This window comes from Eleutherodactylus coqui, chromosome 3, assembly GCF_035609145.1.
Source record: "Eleutherodactylus coqui strain aEleCoq1 chromosome 3, aEleCoq1.hap1, whole genome shotgun sequence".
NCBI classification, from domain to species: domain Eukaryota; kingdom Metazoa; phylum Chordata; class Amphibia; order Anura; family Eleutherodactylidae; genus Eleutherodactylus; species Eleutherodactylus coqui.
Window position 1 is genome coordinate 15,298,979 of NC_089839.1, and position 19,806 is coordinate 15,318,784.

At 46.8% G+C, this 19,806-nt stretch overlaps 1 protein-coding gene across 3 annotated transcripts in view; it reads left to right on the forward strand.

Moving 5' to 3' along the window:
• DNAH14 (dynein axonemal heavy chain 14) overlaps positions 1 to 19,806 on the forward strand; it is a 225,456-nt gene that overhangs the window by 42,550 nt on the left and 163,100 nt on the right. For all 3 annotated transcript variants that reach the window (XM_066595168.1, XM_066595169.1, XM_066595170.1), the window contains exons 13-15: positions 7,890 to 8,079; positions 13,172 to 13,220; positions 13,389 to 13,486. In XM_066595168.1, the coding sequence (XP_066451265.1) occupies positions 7,890 to 8,079; positions 13,172 to 13,220; positions 13,389 to 13,486 (337 nt within the window). The remainder of the gene's footprint in view (positions 1 to 7,889; positions 8,080 to 13,171; positions 13,221 to 13,388; positions 13,487 to 19,806) is intronic.

A 19,806-nucleotide genomic window follows, 5' to 3' on the forward strand; every position in this document is an offset into this window, starting at 1 on the left:
GGGGTTTTGTTTTTTATATATATATATATATATATATATATATATATATATATATATATATATATATATATATATATATATATATATATATATATATATATATATATATAAACTGTACAACACTCTGCCTGCCGCAGCCTGGGGGCCATGCCCGCTCCACCAGTCCGTGCCCAGAGTTCAATGTTCGGGACGTGCCAGGCTACGGCTCAAGGCGTGAAACCACTCCCCCCAACCCCCCACCCAACCTAACTACCACCCAGAACGTGAATATATACATATAAACATACATTAGCCAATATACATGACATACACGATATACATTAACATAACCCGAAAGCCTAAGGTCGGCTCTCCTGCAGCCCTACTTCACTCCATCTTCCCCAAATCAAAACAAAAAGCTTTATGGTACACTCACAGCCCCCCACCGGGATTGGAGGTGATAAGCCGGGCACAGATATCATAATGTACTATCCCTTGCATTTTCTCCCTATTCTTTCTCTAATTTGCCCTAGACTGTCCTTAGTCTGCCCCTCAGTCTGATCCTTCATAGAACTGTCCATGCCCTATCCCTCCTCTCTCCCTATCCTGTCCCTATTCTCTCCCTACTCTGCCCCTAGAAAATTAAGAAAAAAAACTGTCCCTAACGAAATACAAGCCCTCTCCATAGGAGAGAAGCCTTAGATGTGCCCAGCCTCTCATACTCCAAAGAACGCACCTTCACCAGGTCACCCAGGATGTTCCTACATACCGTATCCACGGGGAGGACTTTCAGCTCCGTCGAGATTAAACACCGTGCACTCCAGATGTGGAACCTGACCACTAGGCTAACTAGGAATAAAGTGCAGCGGTCCCTGCCACCAAGGCCTCTGAACGCTCCATAAGCCCACTCCGCATAGGAGAAGTGTGCCAGATGAGGCCAGCCTATGGAGACCCCTACCCGTTGGTATACCTCTGTATTAAAGGAGCACTGAAGCAGGAAATGCTCCATGCTTTCCAGCACGTCGCTGCACTCCTGACGGGGGCAACCCCTGTCAATCAGAGGCCTGCTCTTCAAGTTACCCCTTACATACAGTCTCCCGTGAAAGCAGCGCCAAGCCAAGTCCCAAAACTTCAAGGGGACCCGGGTTGAATTCAGTAAACGTAACCCTCCCTCCAGGTCCCGACTTGGGCAGTCCTTGAGCGCCAAGGGCTTCTGGAAATGGGTCAACAGGACTCTTTCGTCGAGGAGCCTCCTCGTCAGAGTCCTGATCTCCCACATCCCCAGACCCCACCGGCGTATCACCTTCAGAACCAAGGTAGCGTAAGCCGGGAGATGTCCGTGCTGCGTGCGAAGGTCCTTCACTCGCCCTCCTGTCTCCCATTCCTGGAAGAAAGGCTGAAGCCATCCCCGGCAGGAGTAGACCTACGGAGGAGCCCTCTCTTGCCAGAGGTTGCCTATGTTGATCTTAAAAAAGGTGTCTACAAGAAACACCACAGGGTTGACCATAGATACCGCACGAGGAGATTAGGGGGGTTATGTAACATCTCTCCTGATCAGGTTCAACCTGTTCCCCCACAACATTAGGAAGAACAGGTTGTAGACCCGAGTCCAGAGAGGTTCTGGCAAAATGCATACGCTGCCCAGGTAGATGAATAAAGGGAGCAGGTATGTTTTGATCAAGCTAACTCTTTCCTGAAGGGTCAAAGACCAACCCTTCCACTGGTTTACCTTGTGAGTTGCACCATCCAGCCTGTCCACCCAATTTTGCATGGGGTAATCCCCCTGGCCGAATTTGATACCAAGTACTTTTGCTGAAGTTTGGGGCACTGGAAGGGTGTCCGGGAGATCAAACGTAGGATCCCCCCTTCCTAACCAGAGACTTTCACACTTATCCCAGTTGACCATAGACCCGGAAGCTTCCGAGTAGCGGTCCACATCCGACACCACAAACTCCGCCTCCTCTCTCGAGGACACGAAGAGCGTGACATCATCGGCGTATGCCACTGCCCTCAGGGTAGCCTCCGGCACCGCCCGGTCCATCCCGACCCCTGCTATAGGTCCACAATCAACCCTCCTAAGGAAGGGATCTATCGCAAACGCATACAACAGGGGACTTAGAGGACAGCCCTGATGGACGCCGGACCCCACCTCAAAAGGGCGGCCGGGCCAACCGCTCACTAGCGGGAAAGTCTCAGCCCCTGCATACAATGTTCGCAGCCAATCAACAAACCCCACTGGCAGGCCGTATCTCAGAAGGACTGACCAGAGGTACTCGTGATTAACCCTATCAAACGCTTTGGCCTGATCCAAGGACAGCAGGTACCCCTCCCAGTGACCAGCCCTACCCTGCTCCACTGCCTCCCGGACACCGAGAACAGCGCTAAAGGTGCTACGGCCTGGAACAGAGCAATGCTGGGCCCCCGAGAGGAGCCGGGGTGCAAACTTGACCAGCCGATTAAACAGCACTTTTGCCAGAACCTTCCTGTCCGTATTGAGAAGCGCTATGGGACGCCAGTTCTCAATACGGCTCGAGTCTTTACCCTTTGACAGAATGATCAAGGCCGACCTCCTCATTGACTTTGGCAGAGTGCCCGAGGAAAGACACTCATTTAATACCTCCGTCAAGAGGGGACTCAAGAGGTCCTTGAAGGTCTTATAATACTCGGATGTTAATCCATCCGGACCTGGCGACTTTTTGGGCCGGAGCCCATCAATCGCCAGTCTAACTTCCTCTTCTCTGATCTCTTCTGTCAAAACGCCAAGAGAGGTGTCTACCCCTGGCCCAGGGACAGTTTCAGCCAGGAAAGCCGACATCACTTCCGAATCTAGATCCCTCTTTCCCAAGAGTTGCGAGTAGTAGGATCTGACGACCTCCAGAATCCCTGATCTGGATCGATTCAGGGATCCTGTACTATCGATCAGTCCAGTGACCACTTTACTATTCACTGACATCCTACAGTTTCTGTAAGGGTCGGGCGAGCGGTACTTCCCGAAATCCCTCTCAAAAACCAAGGATGCGTGTCTATCGTACTGGCACGTCTTGAGTAAAGATTTCACTCTGGAGATCTCCTCGCGGCTACCTCCAGTCGAAACGAGATGTTCGAGTTTCCTCCTCAGGCCATTGTACAGGCGGTACCTGTCCAGGCATCTGAGGTTGGAGAGCTCACGGAAGAACCTCGCCGCCCTCCTCTTGAACATCTCCCACCACTCTGACTTACTGCTACAGAGATCCAGTAATGGTACCTGGCTCTGCAGAAAATCCTCAAAAGGACTGTCTTATCTCTGCTTCCTCCAGGAATGATGAATTCAGTCTCCACAAACCTCTGCCCATCCGGGGGGTCTCTGCAACATTCAGAGAAAACAATATTAGACAGTGGTCGGAGAATTCCACCTCAACAACGGACACTGGTGAAGAGATGGCTTCCTCCTTCAAATAAAACCTGTCTATTCTAGACCTGCTCTGACCTCTATAATAGGTGAACCCCTCGTGGCCTGGGGTGTGCCGGATGTGGACATCCACCAGGCGAGCCTCGCTAGCTACACTATTAAGTGCGACGCCATCAAAAGTCAACCGCCTGTCTCCAGAGCCTCCCCTATCGCGGGCTCTCGTGACTGTATTAAAGTCACCTCCAAAGACAACTTGGCGGCTGGTAAAAAGGTAGGGCTTGATCCTCATAAAGAGACTCTTCCTGTCCTTTTTTGACTGGGGACCATAGATGTTTACAAGTCTCAATTCTTGTCCCTTCATGAGGACATCTAAGATCAGGCACCTTCCCATTTCTAATTCAATTACTCGTTGGCATTCGACCGCTGCGGTAAAAAGTACCGCCACTCCGCTATACGGCTCGGCCGCAAGAGACCAGTAGGAAGGGCCTGACCTCCACTCCCTTTTTGCCTTATGTATGGCTGCCAAATCAGACAGCCTGGTCTCCTGCAAAAATCAAATGTCGGCTTCAACGCGGCCGAGAAAATCAAAGGCCGCAAATCTAGCCGTATCTGACTTAATGCTGGCAACGTTAATTGATGCCAGAGTCAGCGGAGTGGGTGCCGCCATCATGAGTGATTAAATTAGATGGCTTTCTTCCTCACACCCGCTTCTTCGGGGTCGGAGGAAAGCCCCTTGCTTCTTTTTTTGGACACAGATGTGCCCATAGCAGGGGATCCCCCGAACCCATCGTCCTTGTTTCCAGGCTCCAGAGTAGCCCCCTCCCCGGAAGGAACTAGGCCTCCACGAGGAGGAGACTCAGTGCCCCCTGTTGACCCTTTCTTTGCCCCAGGCACCTTGCCCTTCGCTTCCCCCTCAGAGGAGGAAGAGATGTCTTGAAGGGCCCGGTACCTATTGGAGAGTCCAACTGGAGGCGAGCAGGCTTCTCCTTCAGTACTTGGCCCGGGGTGGGAGAAGATCTTGAATCCCCCCTTCGCTTTCTCCTAGTGGCACCTAGCTTACGCCGTTTCTCTAACCAACTCTTTCCTTCCTCATCCACACTCTCATAGTGGGAGGAATATGAAGAGTTGGTCTTTCCCTCCTCCCTCTGGATCCTCCTGTCCTCTTCATCCACTTCGCTGTCCCTCAAAGCCTCAGCCGCGAGAGTTGCTTCAGGAACAGGGGCCACCATTGATCCACCTGCTGTGGGTGCTCCTGTCAGCTCCCTGCTCCGTCTGCGTTTGTCCTGACGCCTCTGCTCAGCAGGCGTCTTTTGCCGGTTCTTCCCTGGCTCCTGAGCTCCTCCACCTCTGCTAGTCCCCTCACCCCCGGAGGCCGCACCATGGCCCCCATCCGTAGGGGCTGACACCGCATTGGCAAAGGAGTGTGGACAGCGACTGAATGGGTGACCAAGGTCACCACACAGGTTACACCTAATCTCTGTACAGGAGGCAGCTAGATGACCCAGACCCCCACACAGAGCGCACTTCAAGGTCTTACAAGCGGCGCTCAAGTGTGAGGGGTCGCCGCACCTGTGGCAGAGCTTCGGCTGCCCCTGGTAAAAGGCCAAGATACGATCCCTGCCGAGGAAGGCTGCAGATGGTATGTGTGCCACTGAGTTTCCTGAACGCTTCAGCTTGACCATGAACATCCAGGCCCCGGACCAGATGCCGTGCTCATCCCGGTTCTTTCTGGGCATATCTGTCACCTCTCCGTATCGACCGAGCCACGTCATTATATCAAAACAAGAAAGCGACTCGTTACGAGTCAAAACGGTCACCTTCTTGACTTCGTTCTGGCGAGACACCACCTGGACGGCAAAGTCTCGCCAGCCGGGCTCGCTTTTCATCAGCTCGTAATTCCCCCAGAAGAGTTCTAGACCCTCCGGGCGAACGAAACTGATGTCAAACTCAGACGTGCCAAAGGGATGGATCAGGGCAAAGATGTCAACCGCCCTGAAGCCCATCTTCAGTAGAAGCTCCACTACCCTCGCCCTCGGGGGGCATGTATCATTGCCCCTCCAACGAAGACGGACCACATTCCTACGACCTGCGTCCTGCCCGGGTGTTGGTAGGGACCATACGGTCTCCCCCCTTTGCTCTCGGAAGGCTCCTAAGCCGTGTCTCTCTGTCCAAAGAGATAGATTCACCTCTCTTCCTCCAACTGTGATTGAACTCTCCCCCTTCCGTAGAGCCCCCAGGAGGCGCTGTTGCAATACGCCCTCTCTAGAGCCTGGAGACAAGGAGGATCCCTCCCCTCCAGCGGCGACACTGGCATAACTCCTACCAGCTGTGGTCGCCACCGGAGGGGCGACTGGAACCTGTGATGTGCCCTGACTATCCCTAGAACCTGTGCCTATATTTACAGTAGGTGCCCCTGTGCGGGGAACAGTAGCTGCAGCCCGTGCCTCCGAGTGCGTCGGAGTATCAGACACATGGGCCGCACCAGACATATCCACACCTTTCATACCAAGACCCTTCATACCAAGACCCTCTGGACCAGACTTGGGGTTGGAAGCAGCTTTTTTATTTTGGGCCTTGGTAGACCTAGGGGGTGGCACTGCTGCCCCATCTTGCGCCGCTGCAACCACCGTAATGACCCCCCCATGGTCACTCTGTATTCCAGCACTTTTAGTATTTTTATTTTTGCTTTTTTCTTTACTTTTGCCAGCAGCCTCCACATCACTGGGTGCCTGGGACCTAGACTGAGGGACCCCTGCAGACCGACCTGTCGCACGGGGGACCCCCGGTCCCGAGCCCGCAGCACCCTCCGCATCACTGGCCTTACTGGCGCTGGCAGTTCCGCCACTGCCAAACTCTTTTGCCACCTTGCCTTGTCCTGTGCTGGCCGCCCTGCTAGCTGTTTCTGTCACTGCACTAACTGAAACAGGGACAGAGGACCCGGCCAGTTTAACTCCTTTATCCCTGTTCCCATGTTCAAAACCCACTGCAGAGTCAGAAACCGGGGTTCTCAGGGTGGGGGTGCCCTGATCCGACTTTGCAGCCAAACCAGCGCCCCCCGTCACATATACATATTTCTCCTGCACCAAATTCTTTTTTTCCCCTTTTTTTGTCTTGATCTTGACATCCTCCTCTGGTAAATCATCACCAAACTGAAGGCCGCTCATATTAGGGGGGGATTCCAACAGCCTTATCTGCTGCATTATTAAAGCACCCCCATCGCTTTTATCTTCCTCTGGATCTGAATCCCCGGAGGTTAGAGGCAGCGCAACCTGCTCCGGCCGGAGGCTGCTGGTGGTTGTAGTGCCACTCTGGGTCTGCTCTCCTGAGCAGACAGGCTGCTCCCTCAGGCTATTCTCATAGGCATCCTCGTCAGTACTGTCACCACTGCTGTCTCTATCGCTGGAGTGATCAGCCTCCTTGTGACGGCTGTATCCTGACGCCATTTTGGAAAATCTGTCACTGTTAAGTAATTTTTCCCTAAAGGGACCACTTTGCTCTAGAATCCTGTCCCTCTCTTCCTTGCACCTTTGTATGCAGTTTTTACAGTCCTGTATGGACTTGCTGATTGCATCTCTTTTTCCTTTAGCGGCGGTCTGGTCCTTTAGTGACCTGGCCGACCGCAGCTTCTCCTTCTGCAGGAGGATTTCTCTCCCCGCACGCTCATAGTCCGCCATGCTGGTGGCCAGACGGGAGGCCAGCTCTACCACAGACTCCCCTTTCCGACGATCACTCCATTGCGGCTTACCTTCTTTGCTGAGCGTTTGGCTGCGAGTTTGACTGCGGGTCATCATCTCGCTTCCGGCGCTGTCAGATGCGGCTGTACCAACCTGCTGGGCCATGTCACTGCGCCTGCGACCCGGACCCTCTCTCTTCGCAGCTTTACTAGCTGCTCCGGCTTTCCTGGTTGTTGCTGCTGAAACCACATATGCCGCCAGCGACGCTGATGGTGTTGTCGCTGCCTTCTCAGCACTTCCCCCCTCCGACCGAAGTGGGGGGGGGGGGGGAATTGCGGGACTCCATAGAACAAGAAGCCCAGCTACGTGCTCTGATCCTGGGCTCCAAAACAGGCTTCCAGCTGGGACTGCAACCACACCCTGGTTCTCTGAGGAGCTCCAACAAACCACACCTTACTCCAGAGTTGCCCTCACTATTCTGCTGGTGGAGTCACTGTGTACATACATTACTTATCCTGTACTGATCCTGAGTTACATCCTGTATTATACTCCAGAGCTGCACTCACTATTCTACTGGTGGAGTCACTGTGTACATACATTACTTATCCTGTACTGCTCCTGAGTTACATCCTGTATTATACTCCAGAGCTGCACTCGCTAATGTCCAAAGTCGTTGATCAGAGTGGTGATAAAGTCTTTCTGCATGGCGCTAATTATTTGTATATCGCTTATAGATATGTAATGCAGGGAGACTCTTTTGATGGTATTTATTATGCATATTATAATTCAATGAATACAATTGCAGCTCTTTGTATCTGAGAGGATGGAAATTCTCTTTTTATATTCAGGTGCTCATTAAAATTAGAAAGAACGTACGAGATAAACAAGGGGTGGCTGCAGTTTTTGAAGTTTTCTTGGTCCTGCCCTTCCCGTCAGGAGAGAAAGAGCAGCTCGCCACACGGACTGCAACGACTGCGCAGGATCTCTGTACAGGCAAGAAGCAAGTGACCTTTCAGGAGACACATCTGCATTATTCTGGTAATTCTCACTGTGTTCATTGGGAGTCTATAGCGGATCATATACAGCACATAGGTGTGCTGCAGAAGGGTTCAACCCCCTAAAAAATAGGGAACAGGTCTGTCAGAATTACAAATCCTGAGATTACAGTTCAGCACATACTTCAAACCGCATTTAGCAGGTTTTATAAAAGTATTCCACCCCCAGAAATTAGTGTTTGGTACAGCTTGTATGTAGTATAGGATATTGTAACCTCTAGTGTGGCTGGGTGCAGCACAACCGCTCCCAGTCTGACCGTCCAATACTCATTAGTGTATGAGGAGACCAGATAACCTCTCCGTTAGGAGTTGGGTACCATACGAGTCTGGAGTTCCGAATTATCTGCCATTCGGGTACAAATAACCAAAAACAATAATCCAAGATGTTTGATAGTCTAGAATTTTAGAAAAGGCATAGGCATACCGTGTGAGCTAAACAGGCTGCGCTGATACACTGTAACAAACTATCAGGACAGGAGGGAGATTTGTGCTGCTCACGTATTTAGCCTATAGATCAGCGGTTCCCAAACTTTTTCAGCCATGGGACCCTTTTTGAAAGAAACATTTCTCATGGAGCCCCAAAGCAGGACAGAGGGTGTGGTCGGGGGCTAGGGGCGTGGCTCATCACAGCCTATAATTTTTACCTCTATCATTTTAATAGGGACAGGGCCGTTTAAAAAACAAACAAACAAGGAGGAACGCTGGAGCTCTGGATGGGCTATTGATATACATTATATTTAAAATTTACTTGCTCCGGAATTAAATCCTGCATCACATGTCTATATATCCTCACGAGGTTTGTGCAGATTTTCTCAGCAGCGTGTGGATGAGATTTTAAAAGTATCCACTTTGCTGCTATAGCTACTGTAAATTCCATAGCAGATCCGCCCCTTGTAGTAATAGTGACTCATATATATTGGTTGATCCAGTAGGAATAGTGATCCATATATTGGTGGCTCCAGTAGGAATAGTCATCCATATATTGGTGGCTCCAGTAGTATGAGTGACTCATATATTTGTGCCTCCAGTAGTAATAGTGACTCATATATTTGTGCCTCCAGTAGGAATAATGACCCATATATTGGTGGCTCCAGTAGTAATAGTGACTCATATATTGGTGGCTCCAGTAGGAATAATGACCCATATATTGGTGGCTCCAGTAGTAATAGTGATCCATATATTGGTGGCTCCAGTAGTAATAGTGACCGATGTATTTGTGGCTCCAGTAGTAATAATGACTCATATATTGGTGGCTCCAGTAGTAATAGTGACCCATGTATTTGTGGCTCCAGTAGTAATAGTGACTCATATATTTGTGGCTCCAGTAGTAATAGTGACCCATATATTGGTGGCTCCAGTAGTAATAATGACTCATAAATTGGTGGCTCCAGTAGTAATAGTGACCCATGTATTTGTGGCTCCAGTAGTAATAGTGACCCATGTATTTGTGGCTCCAGTAGTAATACTGACTCATATATTTGTGGCTCCAGTAGTAATAGTGACCCATGTATTTGTGGCTCCAGTAGTAATAGTGACCCATATATTGGTGGCTCCAGTAGTAATAATGACTCATAAATTGGTGGCTCCAGTAGTAATAGTGACCCATGTATTTGTGGCTCCAGTAGTAATAGTGACTCATATATTGGTGGCTCCAGTAGTAATAGTGACCCATGTATTAGTGGCTCCAGTAGGAATAGTGACCCATATATTGGTGGCTCCAGTAGTAATAATGACTCATATATTGGTGGCTCCAGTAGTAATAGTGACCCATGCATTTGTGGCTCCAGTAGTAATAGTGACTCATATATTTGTGGCTCCAGTAGTAATAGTGACCCATGTATTTGTGGCTCCAGTAGTAATAGTGACTTATATATTGGTGGCTCCAGTAGGAATAGTGACCCATATATTGGTGGCTCCAGTAGCAATAGTGACTCATATATTTGTGGCTCCAGTAGTAATAGTGACCCATGTATTTGTGGCTCCAGTAGTAATAGTGGCTTATATATTAGTGGCTCCAGTAGGAATAGTGACCCATATATTGATGGCTCCAGTAGTATGAGTTACCCATATATTCGTGGCTCCAGTAGGAATAGTGAGTCATACATTGGTGGCTCCAGTAGTAATAGTGACTCATACATTGGTGGCTCCAGTAGTAATAGTGATCCATATATTGGTGGCTCCAGTAGGAATAGTGACCCATATATTGGTGGCTTCAGTAGTATGAGTTACCCATATATTCGTGGCTCCAGTAGTAATAGTGACTCATATATTGGTGGCTCCAGTAGTAATAGTGACCCATGTATTTGTGGCTCCAGTAGTAATAGTGACTCATACATTGGTGGCTCCAGTAGTAATAGTGATCCATATATTGGTGGCTCCAGTAGGAATAGTGACCCATATATTGATGGCTCCAGTAGTATGAGTTACCCATATATTTGTGGCTCCTGTAGGAATAGTGACTCATACATTGGTGGCTCCAGTAGTAATAGTGATCCATATATTGGTGGCTCCAGTAGGAATAGTGACCCATATATTGGTGGCTCCAGTAGTATGAGTTACCCATATATTCGTGGCTCCAGTAGGAATAGTGACCCATATATTGGTGGCTCCAGTAGTAATAGTGACCCATACATTGGTGGCCCCAGTAGGAATAGTGACCCTCTATATTGGTGGCTCCAGTAGTAATAGTGACCCATATATTGGTGGCTCCAGTAGTAATAGTGACCCCCTATATTGAGCACAGTTTGGAAGGATTGTCTAGACTAGATACATCTGTTGTGAGAATTATTTTCGGGCTAAACATGTTTTCAGTGTTTAGGGTGTAAAGAAGAATATTTCTATTCACTGACAGCGAGCAGAAATCTTGAAAATGGAGGAAAGATCCAAACAGAAAATACATTAGAATGGATCACAAGCTGTGCTTTGCTTTCTCCATATAAAGTGGATGGTGAGGTGGTTATGCATGGGCACCACTGCTACATTAACCAGGGGGTGAGCAGTCCTGGTGATCCCTTGAGGTCCCAGCGGTCCAGACCTGAAGTGAGTGTACATTCATCATGTATACTGCTGGATAGATGATGAATGTTTTTTGTAGGATAACCCTTTAAGGAGACACTGATGGGTTTACAAAATGAACCCCCTAGCTGTGTCAGACAGCTTAGATACTGTGGTTGCTATGCACTGCAGCATCTAAGAGGTTAAACTGAAATAACTTCAAGTTTGTCAACTTGTAGGTAAAGTACACATGTGATCATTACAGAGCAGAAGGAAGCAAATATATACACTATGTTAACAAAAGTACTTGCCCCCAACCAATCCTGTGCCATCAGGTGACCCCCAGGTGTAGAGCTGACAATGGGGTCCAGTGGGGGGATGTCATTAGGTGTAGAGCTGACAACAGGGTCTGGTGGGGGCATGCCCCCAGGTGTAGAGCTGACAACTGGGTCTGGTGGGGGGCATGCCCCCAGGTGTAGAGCTGACAACTGGGTCTGGTGGGGGGCATGCCCCCAGGTGTAGAGCTGACAACTGGTCTGGTGGGGGGTTGCCACCAGGTTTAGAGCTGACAACGGCATCTGGTGGAGGGATGCCACCAGGTGTAGAGCTGACAACGGGGTCTGGTGGGGGCATGCCCCCTGGTGTAGAGCTGACAACGGGGTCTAGTGGGGGGATGCCGCCAGGTGTAGAGCTGACAACGGGGTCTGGTGGGGGGATGTCGCCAGGTGTAGAGCTGACAACGGGGGCTGGTGGAGGACTGTCGCCAGGTGTAGAGCTGACAACGGGAGCTGGTGGAGGACTGTCCCCAGGTGTAGAGCTGACAACGGGGTCTGGTGGGGAGATGCCACTAACTAATCAGTATGGGACATTGCAGTTTCTGGACCTTCCAGAGCCCACTGTTGACCATGTTATTGGAAGTTGGAGACCATATTGTGTGTGTGGTGCCGCAACATTCAGGGAGACCTCGTAAACTGACACAAGGTGGACAAGGAAACCTTGTTCGATCTGTGAAGACCTCACAAACATCATCTGCCATCGCTCACGGGGTCTCACAGGACATTGGAATATCCATTAGTAACAGAACTCTCTGTAGGGAACGCCGTGCAAAGGGTTAGCATGGACGAGCGGCTGCACACAACATCACAGCAATGACTGCATAGTGGCGGCGCTTGGAGCATCAGACTGTGAGTGGAAGCGAGTGTTGTGGACAGATGAATCACCGCACACCATCTTCCGATCGGATGTCCGCACACGGGTGTGTCGGTTTCCTCGAGAGTAGTTACTAAATGACTTGCATCGTCCCAACAGTGACGTTTGAAGGAGAGTCTGTTATGGTGTCGGTGTGTCTCTGCTGGAAGGAGTAGGACCATTGGTTATAGTGAAGTCTACCCTCAACACCAGTGGGTACAGAGACATCCCGGACAATGTGGTATTACCTACTTTGCTACAACTTCATGTCTCTACCAACATGACCGAGCACCATGTCATATGGCACGCAGTGTTCGGGCTGCTTTGAGGAGCAGAAAGTCTACAAACTTCATTGGCCGGCCCAAAGTCTGGATCTCAACCCCACAAAGCATTTTTGGGACTAACTAGAATGCCATATCCGTGCACCCAACACACCCATCAACCACCAGATCACTATCTGAAGCTCTCCTCAAGGAATGGAGGCAAATCCTTTCTACACATATCTATCCTGTTATTTTTATAGCACCAACCGCAGCGCTTTCAGGTTATTTATTTATGGGAATTTGGTGGAAAGCAGCCGAGGAGCGTTACTGCAGTCATTGAGGCCAAAGGCAGCCCAACGCTGGACCGAAAAATGCAAATAAATCCAATTTCATGACCTTCTATCTGTGTCCCAATATTTTTAGCAACATAGTGTGTGTCTATGTGAATTTAACCAGAAAGTGCTAAGGGGTTAAATTCACGACGCTGGTTATGAGGAGACTGCACAGACTCTATATGTGAGACTCGGTATATCATGCTATTCCCATGTCACCGCTGATGAGGGCTCTGGATTTATAGAGTCGTCTGCCAGATTTACAGATCCATTATTTATCACAATCGTCTTTTTCTAGACTCTGAAGAACGAGACGCGGATGGCGAAGATCAAGACAGTCTACAAAGGTAAAGCAAGTCAAGGTCGCCGAGGTCCGGTGTACTATGAACAGTTCTGGGGAAAGCTGTACATGTGTCACCACTGGGACAGCCTGGAAGTGCCCCAGGTGGTTTCAAAGTCTAACGCTGCCTCTGACGCCTTCCATATTGTCTGTTTTAAAATTGTTCTTATTGCAGGTCGCCCGCTGCTTCACAGGGTGTCCTGGTATTCCCTCCTAAAACTGAATTTGAAATGCAAATGCAAGGGATTATGGATAGCTTTGAAAAGACTATAGGTAGGTTGTTTTCATAAGTTATTAACAATAAGGTAGATTTCAGTGCTTAGGATTTTAAGGTTATGTCCACTGGTTCAGTGGTGATGAGCATAGGATTTGATATGACCAAATAGCCTGATATACTTTTCTATGTACAAGAATATAACTACAATAATACTGCCCCCCTATGTACAAGACTAAGACTACAATAATACTGCTGCTATGTACAAGAATATAACTACTATAATACTGCCCCCTATGTACAAGAATATAACTACTATAATACTGCCCCATATGTACAAGAATATAACTACTATAATACTGCCTCCTATGTACATGACCATAACTACTATAATACTGCCCCCTATGTACAAGAATATAACTACTATAATACTGTCCCCTATGTACAAGAATATAACTACTATAATACTGCCCCCTATGTACAAGAATATAACTACTATAATACTGCCCCCTATATACAAGAAAATAACTACTATAATACTGCCTATGTACAAGAATATAACTACTATAATACTGCACCCTATATACAAGAATATAACTACTATAATACTGCCCCCTATGTACAAGAATATAATTACTATAATACTGCCCCCTATGTACAAGAGTATAACAACTATAATACTGCCCCTTATGTACAAGAATATAACTACTGTAATACTGCCTCCTATGTACAAGAATATAACTACTATAATACTGCCTCCTATGTACAAGAATATAACTACTATAATACTGCCCCCTATGTACAAGAATATAACTACTATAATACTGCCTCCTATGTACAAGAATATAACTACTATAATACTGCCTCCTATGTACAAGAATATAACTACTATAATACTGCCCCCTATGTACAAGAATATAACTACTATAATACTGCCCCCTATGTACAAGAATATAACTACTATAATACTGCCCCCTATGTACAAGAATATAACTACTATAATACTGCTCTCTATGTACAAGAATATAACTACTATAATACCGCCTCCTATGTACAAGAATATAACTACTATAATACTGCCCCCTATGTACAGGAATAGAACTACTATAATACTGCCTCCTATGTACAGGAATAGAACTACTATAATACTGCCTCCTATGTACAAGAATATAACTACTATAATACTGCTCCTATGTACAAGAATATAACTACTATAATACTGTCTCCTATGTACAAGAATATAACTACTATAATACTGCCCCCTATGTACAAGAATATAACTACTATAATACTGCCTCCTATGTACAAGAATATAACTACTATAATACTGCCTCCTATGTACAGGAATAGAACTACTATAATACTGCCTCCTATGTACAAGAATATAACTACTATAATACTGCCCCCTATGTACAAGAATATAACTACTATAATACTGCCCCCTATGTATAAGAATATAACTACTATAATACTGCCCCCTATGTACAAGAATATAACTACTATAATACTGCCAGCTATGTACAAGAATATAACTACTATAATACTGACCCCTATGTACAAGACAATAACTACTATAATACTGCCCCCTATGTACAAGAATATAACTACTATAATACTGCCCCTATGTACAAGAATATAACTACTATAATACTGCCCGCTATGTACAAGAATAGAACTACTATAATACTGCCCCCTATATACAAGAATATACAGTTAGGGCCAGAAATATTTGGACAGTGACACAAGTTTTGTTATTTTAGCTGTTTACAAAAACATGTTCAGAAATACAATTATATATATAATATGCGCTGAAAGTGCACACTCCCAGCTGCAATATGAGAGTTTCCACATCCAAATCGGAGAAAGGGTTTAGGAATCATAGCTCTGTAATGCATAGCCTCCTCTTTTTCAAGGGACCAAAAGTAATTGGACAATGGACTCTAAGGGCTGCAATTAACTCAGAAGGCGTCTCCCTCGTTAACCTGTAATCAATTAAGTAGTTAAAAGGTCTGGGGTTGATTCCAGGTGTGTGGTTTTGGATTTGGAAGCTGTTGCTGTGACCAGACAACATGCGGTCAAAGGAACTCTCAATTGAGGTGAAGCAGAACATCCTGAGGCTGAAAAAAAAAGAAAAAATCCATCAGAGAGATAGCAGACATGCTTGGAGTAGCAAAATCAACAGTCGGGTACATTCTGAGAAAAAAGGAATTTACTGGTGAGCTTGGGAACTCAAAAAGGCCTGGGCGTCCACGGAAGACAACGGTGGTGGATGATCGCCGCATACTTTCTTTGGTGAAGAAGAACCCGTTCACAACATCAACTGAAGTCCAGAACACTCTCAGGGAAGTAGGTGTATCTGTCTCTAAGTCAACAGTAAAGAGAAGACTCCATGAAAGCAAATACAAAGGGTTCACATCTAGATGCAAACCATTCATCAATTCCAAAAATAGACAGGCCAGAGTTAAATTTGCCGAAAAACACCTCAAGAAGCCAGCCCAGTTCTGGAAAAGTATTCTATGGACAGATGAGACAAAGATCAACCTGTACCAGAATGATGGGAAGAAAAAAGTTTAGAGAAGAAAGGGAACGGCACATGATCCAAGGCACACCACATCCTCTGTAAAACATGGTAGAGGCAACGTGATGGCATGGGCATGCATGGCTTTTAATGGCACTGGGTCACTTGTGTTTATTGATGACATAACAGCAGACAAGAGTAGCCGGATGAATTCTGAAGTGTACCGGGATATACTTTCAGCCCAGATTCAGCCAAATGCTGCAAAGTTGATCGGACGGCGCTTCACAGTACAGATGGACAATGACCCCAAGCATACAGCCAAAGCTACCCAGGAGTTCATGAGTGCAAAAAAGTGGAACATTCTGCAATGGCCAAGTCAATCACCAGATCTTAACCCAATTGAGCATGCATTTCACTTGCTCAAATCCAGACTTCAGACGGAAAGACCCACAAACAAGCAAGACCTGAAGGCTGCGGCTGTAAAGGCCTGGCAAAGCATTAAGAAGGAGGAAACCCAGCGTTTGGTGATGTCCATGGGTTCCAGACTTAAGGCAGTGATTGCCTCCAAAGGATTCGCAACAAAATATTGAAAAAAAAATATTTTGTTTGGGTTATGTTTATTTGTCCAATTACTTTTGAGCTCCTAAAATGTGGAGTGTTTGTAAAGAAATGTGTACAATTCCTACATTTTCTATCAGATATTTTTGTTCAACCCTTTAAATTAAACGTTACAATCTGCACTTGAATTCTGTTGTAGAGGCTTCATTTCAAATCCAATGCGGTGGCATGCAGAGCCCAACTCGCGAAAATTGTGTTACTGTCCAAATATTTCTGGCCCTAACTGTAACTACTATAATACTGCCCCCTATGTAACAGAATATAACTACTATAATACTGCCCCCTATGTACAATAATATAACTACTATAATACTGCCCCCTATGTACAAGAATATAACTACTATAATACTGCTCCCTATGTACAAGAATATAACTACTATAATACTGTCCCCTATGTACAAGAATATAACTACTATAATACTGCCCGTTATGTACAAGAATATAACTACTATAATACTGCCCCCTATGTACAAGAATATAACTACTATAATACTGCCTCCTATGTACAAGAATATAACAACTATAATACTGCCCCTATGTACAAGAATATAACTACTATAATACTGCCCTCTATGTACAAGAATATAACTACTATAATACTGCCCCCTATGTACAAGAATATAACTACTATAATACTGCCTCCTATGTACAAGAATATAATTATTCCCATGTCATAAAATCTCATCTCCGATGCGGGAATAGCTGCAGTTTTCATCTCCTTTTGTTATTTTCCCCACTAGTGCAGAATATATGTGACTGTATTCTTGCGCTGTCATGTGACACTGGATCCCATCTGGCAGTGAATTCTATGAGTCACATTACTGTCATCTGCGTCTGTAATGCTACATTAACAAGTAGCTGAGGGCTGCATTGGCCTGGGTACGGTGGCAGCTCATGAAGTGGGCGCCTGTGTTTCTTTATGTCAGTGATTGCTCTTTCTTGTATCACGCAGTGATTTGTTCCCAAGTAGTAGCTTTATTTTAAAGTTCCTGCACTTATCGCTGCCCTTAATCTTAAATCTCCACTTGTGGCTATGTATTAAAAAAGTGGAATTTTGCTATCAATTTCTGTCTGTTTGTGCTGTTTGACATATTTGCAAAGATGGTGCATCAATAAATATTTGTTGCAAATATTGTATTAGTAGCATGTTTTAGTAGGTTTCTATGAACTCTCACAGCAGTGGGTACGAGATCTGTGAAAATGGATTTACAGGCTTACAAAGCATTGCTGCTTTTTTCCAAGAACACCTAAATGTCCATTGGTTGTGAGAGGTATTGCAGCTCCGCTCCAATAAGAGTGAAGCTTTGATACACCGTTTTCCCGAAAATAAGACCTACCATGAAAATAACCCCTACTCTGATTTTTGGGGAGGCTTGAAATATAAGCCTAACCCCAAAAATAAACTCCAGCTGCATTACATAAGAAAAAGGAATACTTAACTTGCAGGCTCGGTCCAGGTCCTTCTGCTGCTCTTTCGGGCTCTCCCATGCATCCTGCAGTCCTTGTTCACCCACAAAAGATCACTTCCTGGTTACGGGATTTATAAATCCCTCCTCCAAGAAGCAATATTTCGAGAACCAATCAATGCAGCGCTTGATGAACCAATGCGATGGCTGATTGGTTATTTTACCGCTGCATTGATTGGCTGAACAGCGGTCGAAGAACCAATGACAGCCATTGCTTTGTGGAGTTGGGATATATGAATTGGCCAATCAGTGGTGCGTCTCAGCATATCAGAAGTGCAGAGAGCAGCGAGAGGGACCTGGACCGAGCCTGTTAGGTAAGTATAAGACATTCACCAAAAATAAGAACCTGCTCCTCTTTTGGGGCAAAAATTAATATAAGACGGGGTCTTATTTTCAGGGAAAGTAAGCTATGCAAATAGGTACACAGACAAGTACGTTGTGCAAATAGATACCATTTCAGGCCAATCATGTGATCAAAGGCGAAAACCAGCCTATGAAATTAACAATAGTGACTTTGTCACACCCATGGAAACTGCTTTGTGTCATTATGTTTTGTGCCTGGACAAAGCTTAACCCTTCAGTGACCACCCCATAGACTTTTTACATCCTGCTTTATTGGGCTTTAATCCCCATGGCCGTAAAAACACACTTCTCCTGGAGATTAAAGCCACATGGGCTGAGGACGTGACACCTCCCTGCTGGCAGCTGCCGGAGGTAGCCGACAACCTAGAGCTGTCATGGGGGGCCGCGGGGAGCACCCTCCCTCTGTAATGCGATTGGCGTTATCCAATGGATAACGGCGATCGCATAAAAGTAAATGGAAAGTGAAAAAAAGTTAAAGATTCAGCTCCCCTCATGGATCGCATCTATGAGGGCAGCTGAGCATACTCACCCCTGTCCTCCGCAATGTCCCGCGGCAGTGTCTCACGCACAGAAGCCTGGCTTCTGGCTACTGAAGGTAGTCAGAAGGCAGGAGATGTCCCCGGGCCCGTGATCCTCATTATCCAAAAAAAACCTGTTTTCAGTCACGCGATGTTGGGTGAAAAAAAAATCGTAGCATGTCCTATCTTTTTGTGATTATCACCCACTGTTTTCAATGGGGTCAGCAGCAGCAGCTGCAGCAGCAGCGCCGACCCCATTGAAGGCAAAGGGAGAACTCCGCGATCCTCTGCTGCGGCTGCGACAGCCGTTGTGGGGATTCCTTTATCCCCACTCAGAATCCCTTCAGCCCTGTGGGGTTGAAGGGATTCCCCGCCGGGTTTCACATGGATTGCGAAAGCGATATCGGGTTGTGAATCACGGCCCAATATAGCCCTCGCCAGTGTGAAGCAGCCATGGTTGTGGTAAAATACATACTTGTACTGCCCTAATCCACCCAATTTTTCACATCAAGGATGGGTGAGGCCGCCTGCACAAGCAGAGCCGATTCTACATGCGGGTTCCCGCAGTGGATCCCTGCTCACCGTGGCCGACGACCCTGCGTACCTGTATTTTCCTTCTTTCTCTGTACTGCGAATGGTCGCGGTGAGCCGCTGTGGGACATGCACAGTACATGATTTTTTTCCCGCGCCGTTGATAGGCGATTTGCGACCTGTCCACAATGGAAGCCGCCCGAAAATAGAGCATGCTGCGATTTTTTTTTTTTTTTTTCCCTCCACAATCAGAAATCGCGATTGATTTCCACTCGTGTGCAGGAAGAAGCGATTACCCATAGCATGTTATGAACGGTGTTTGCAGCGGATCCGCGGTGCAGATGCAGCAAAAATCAGCTCGTGTG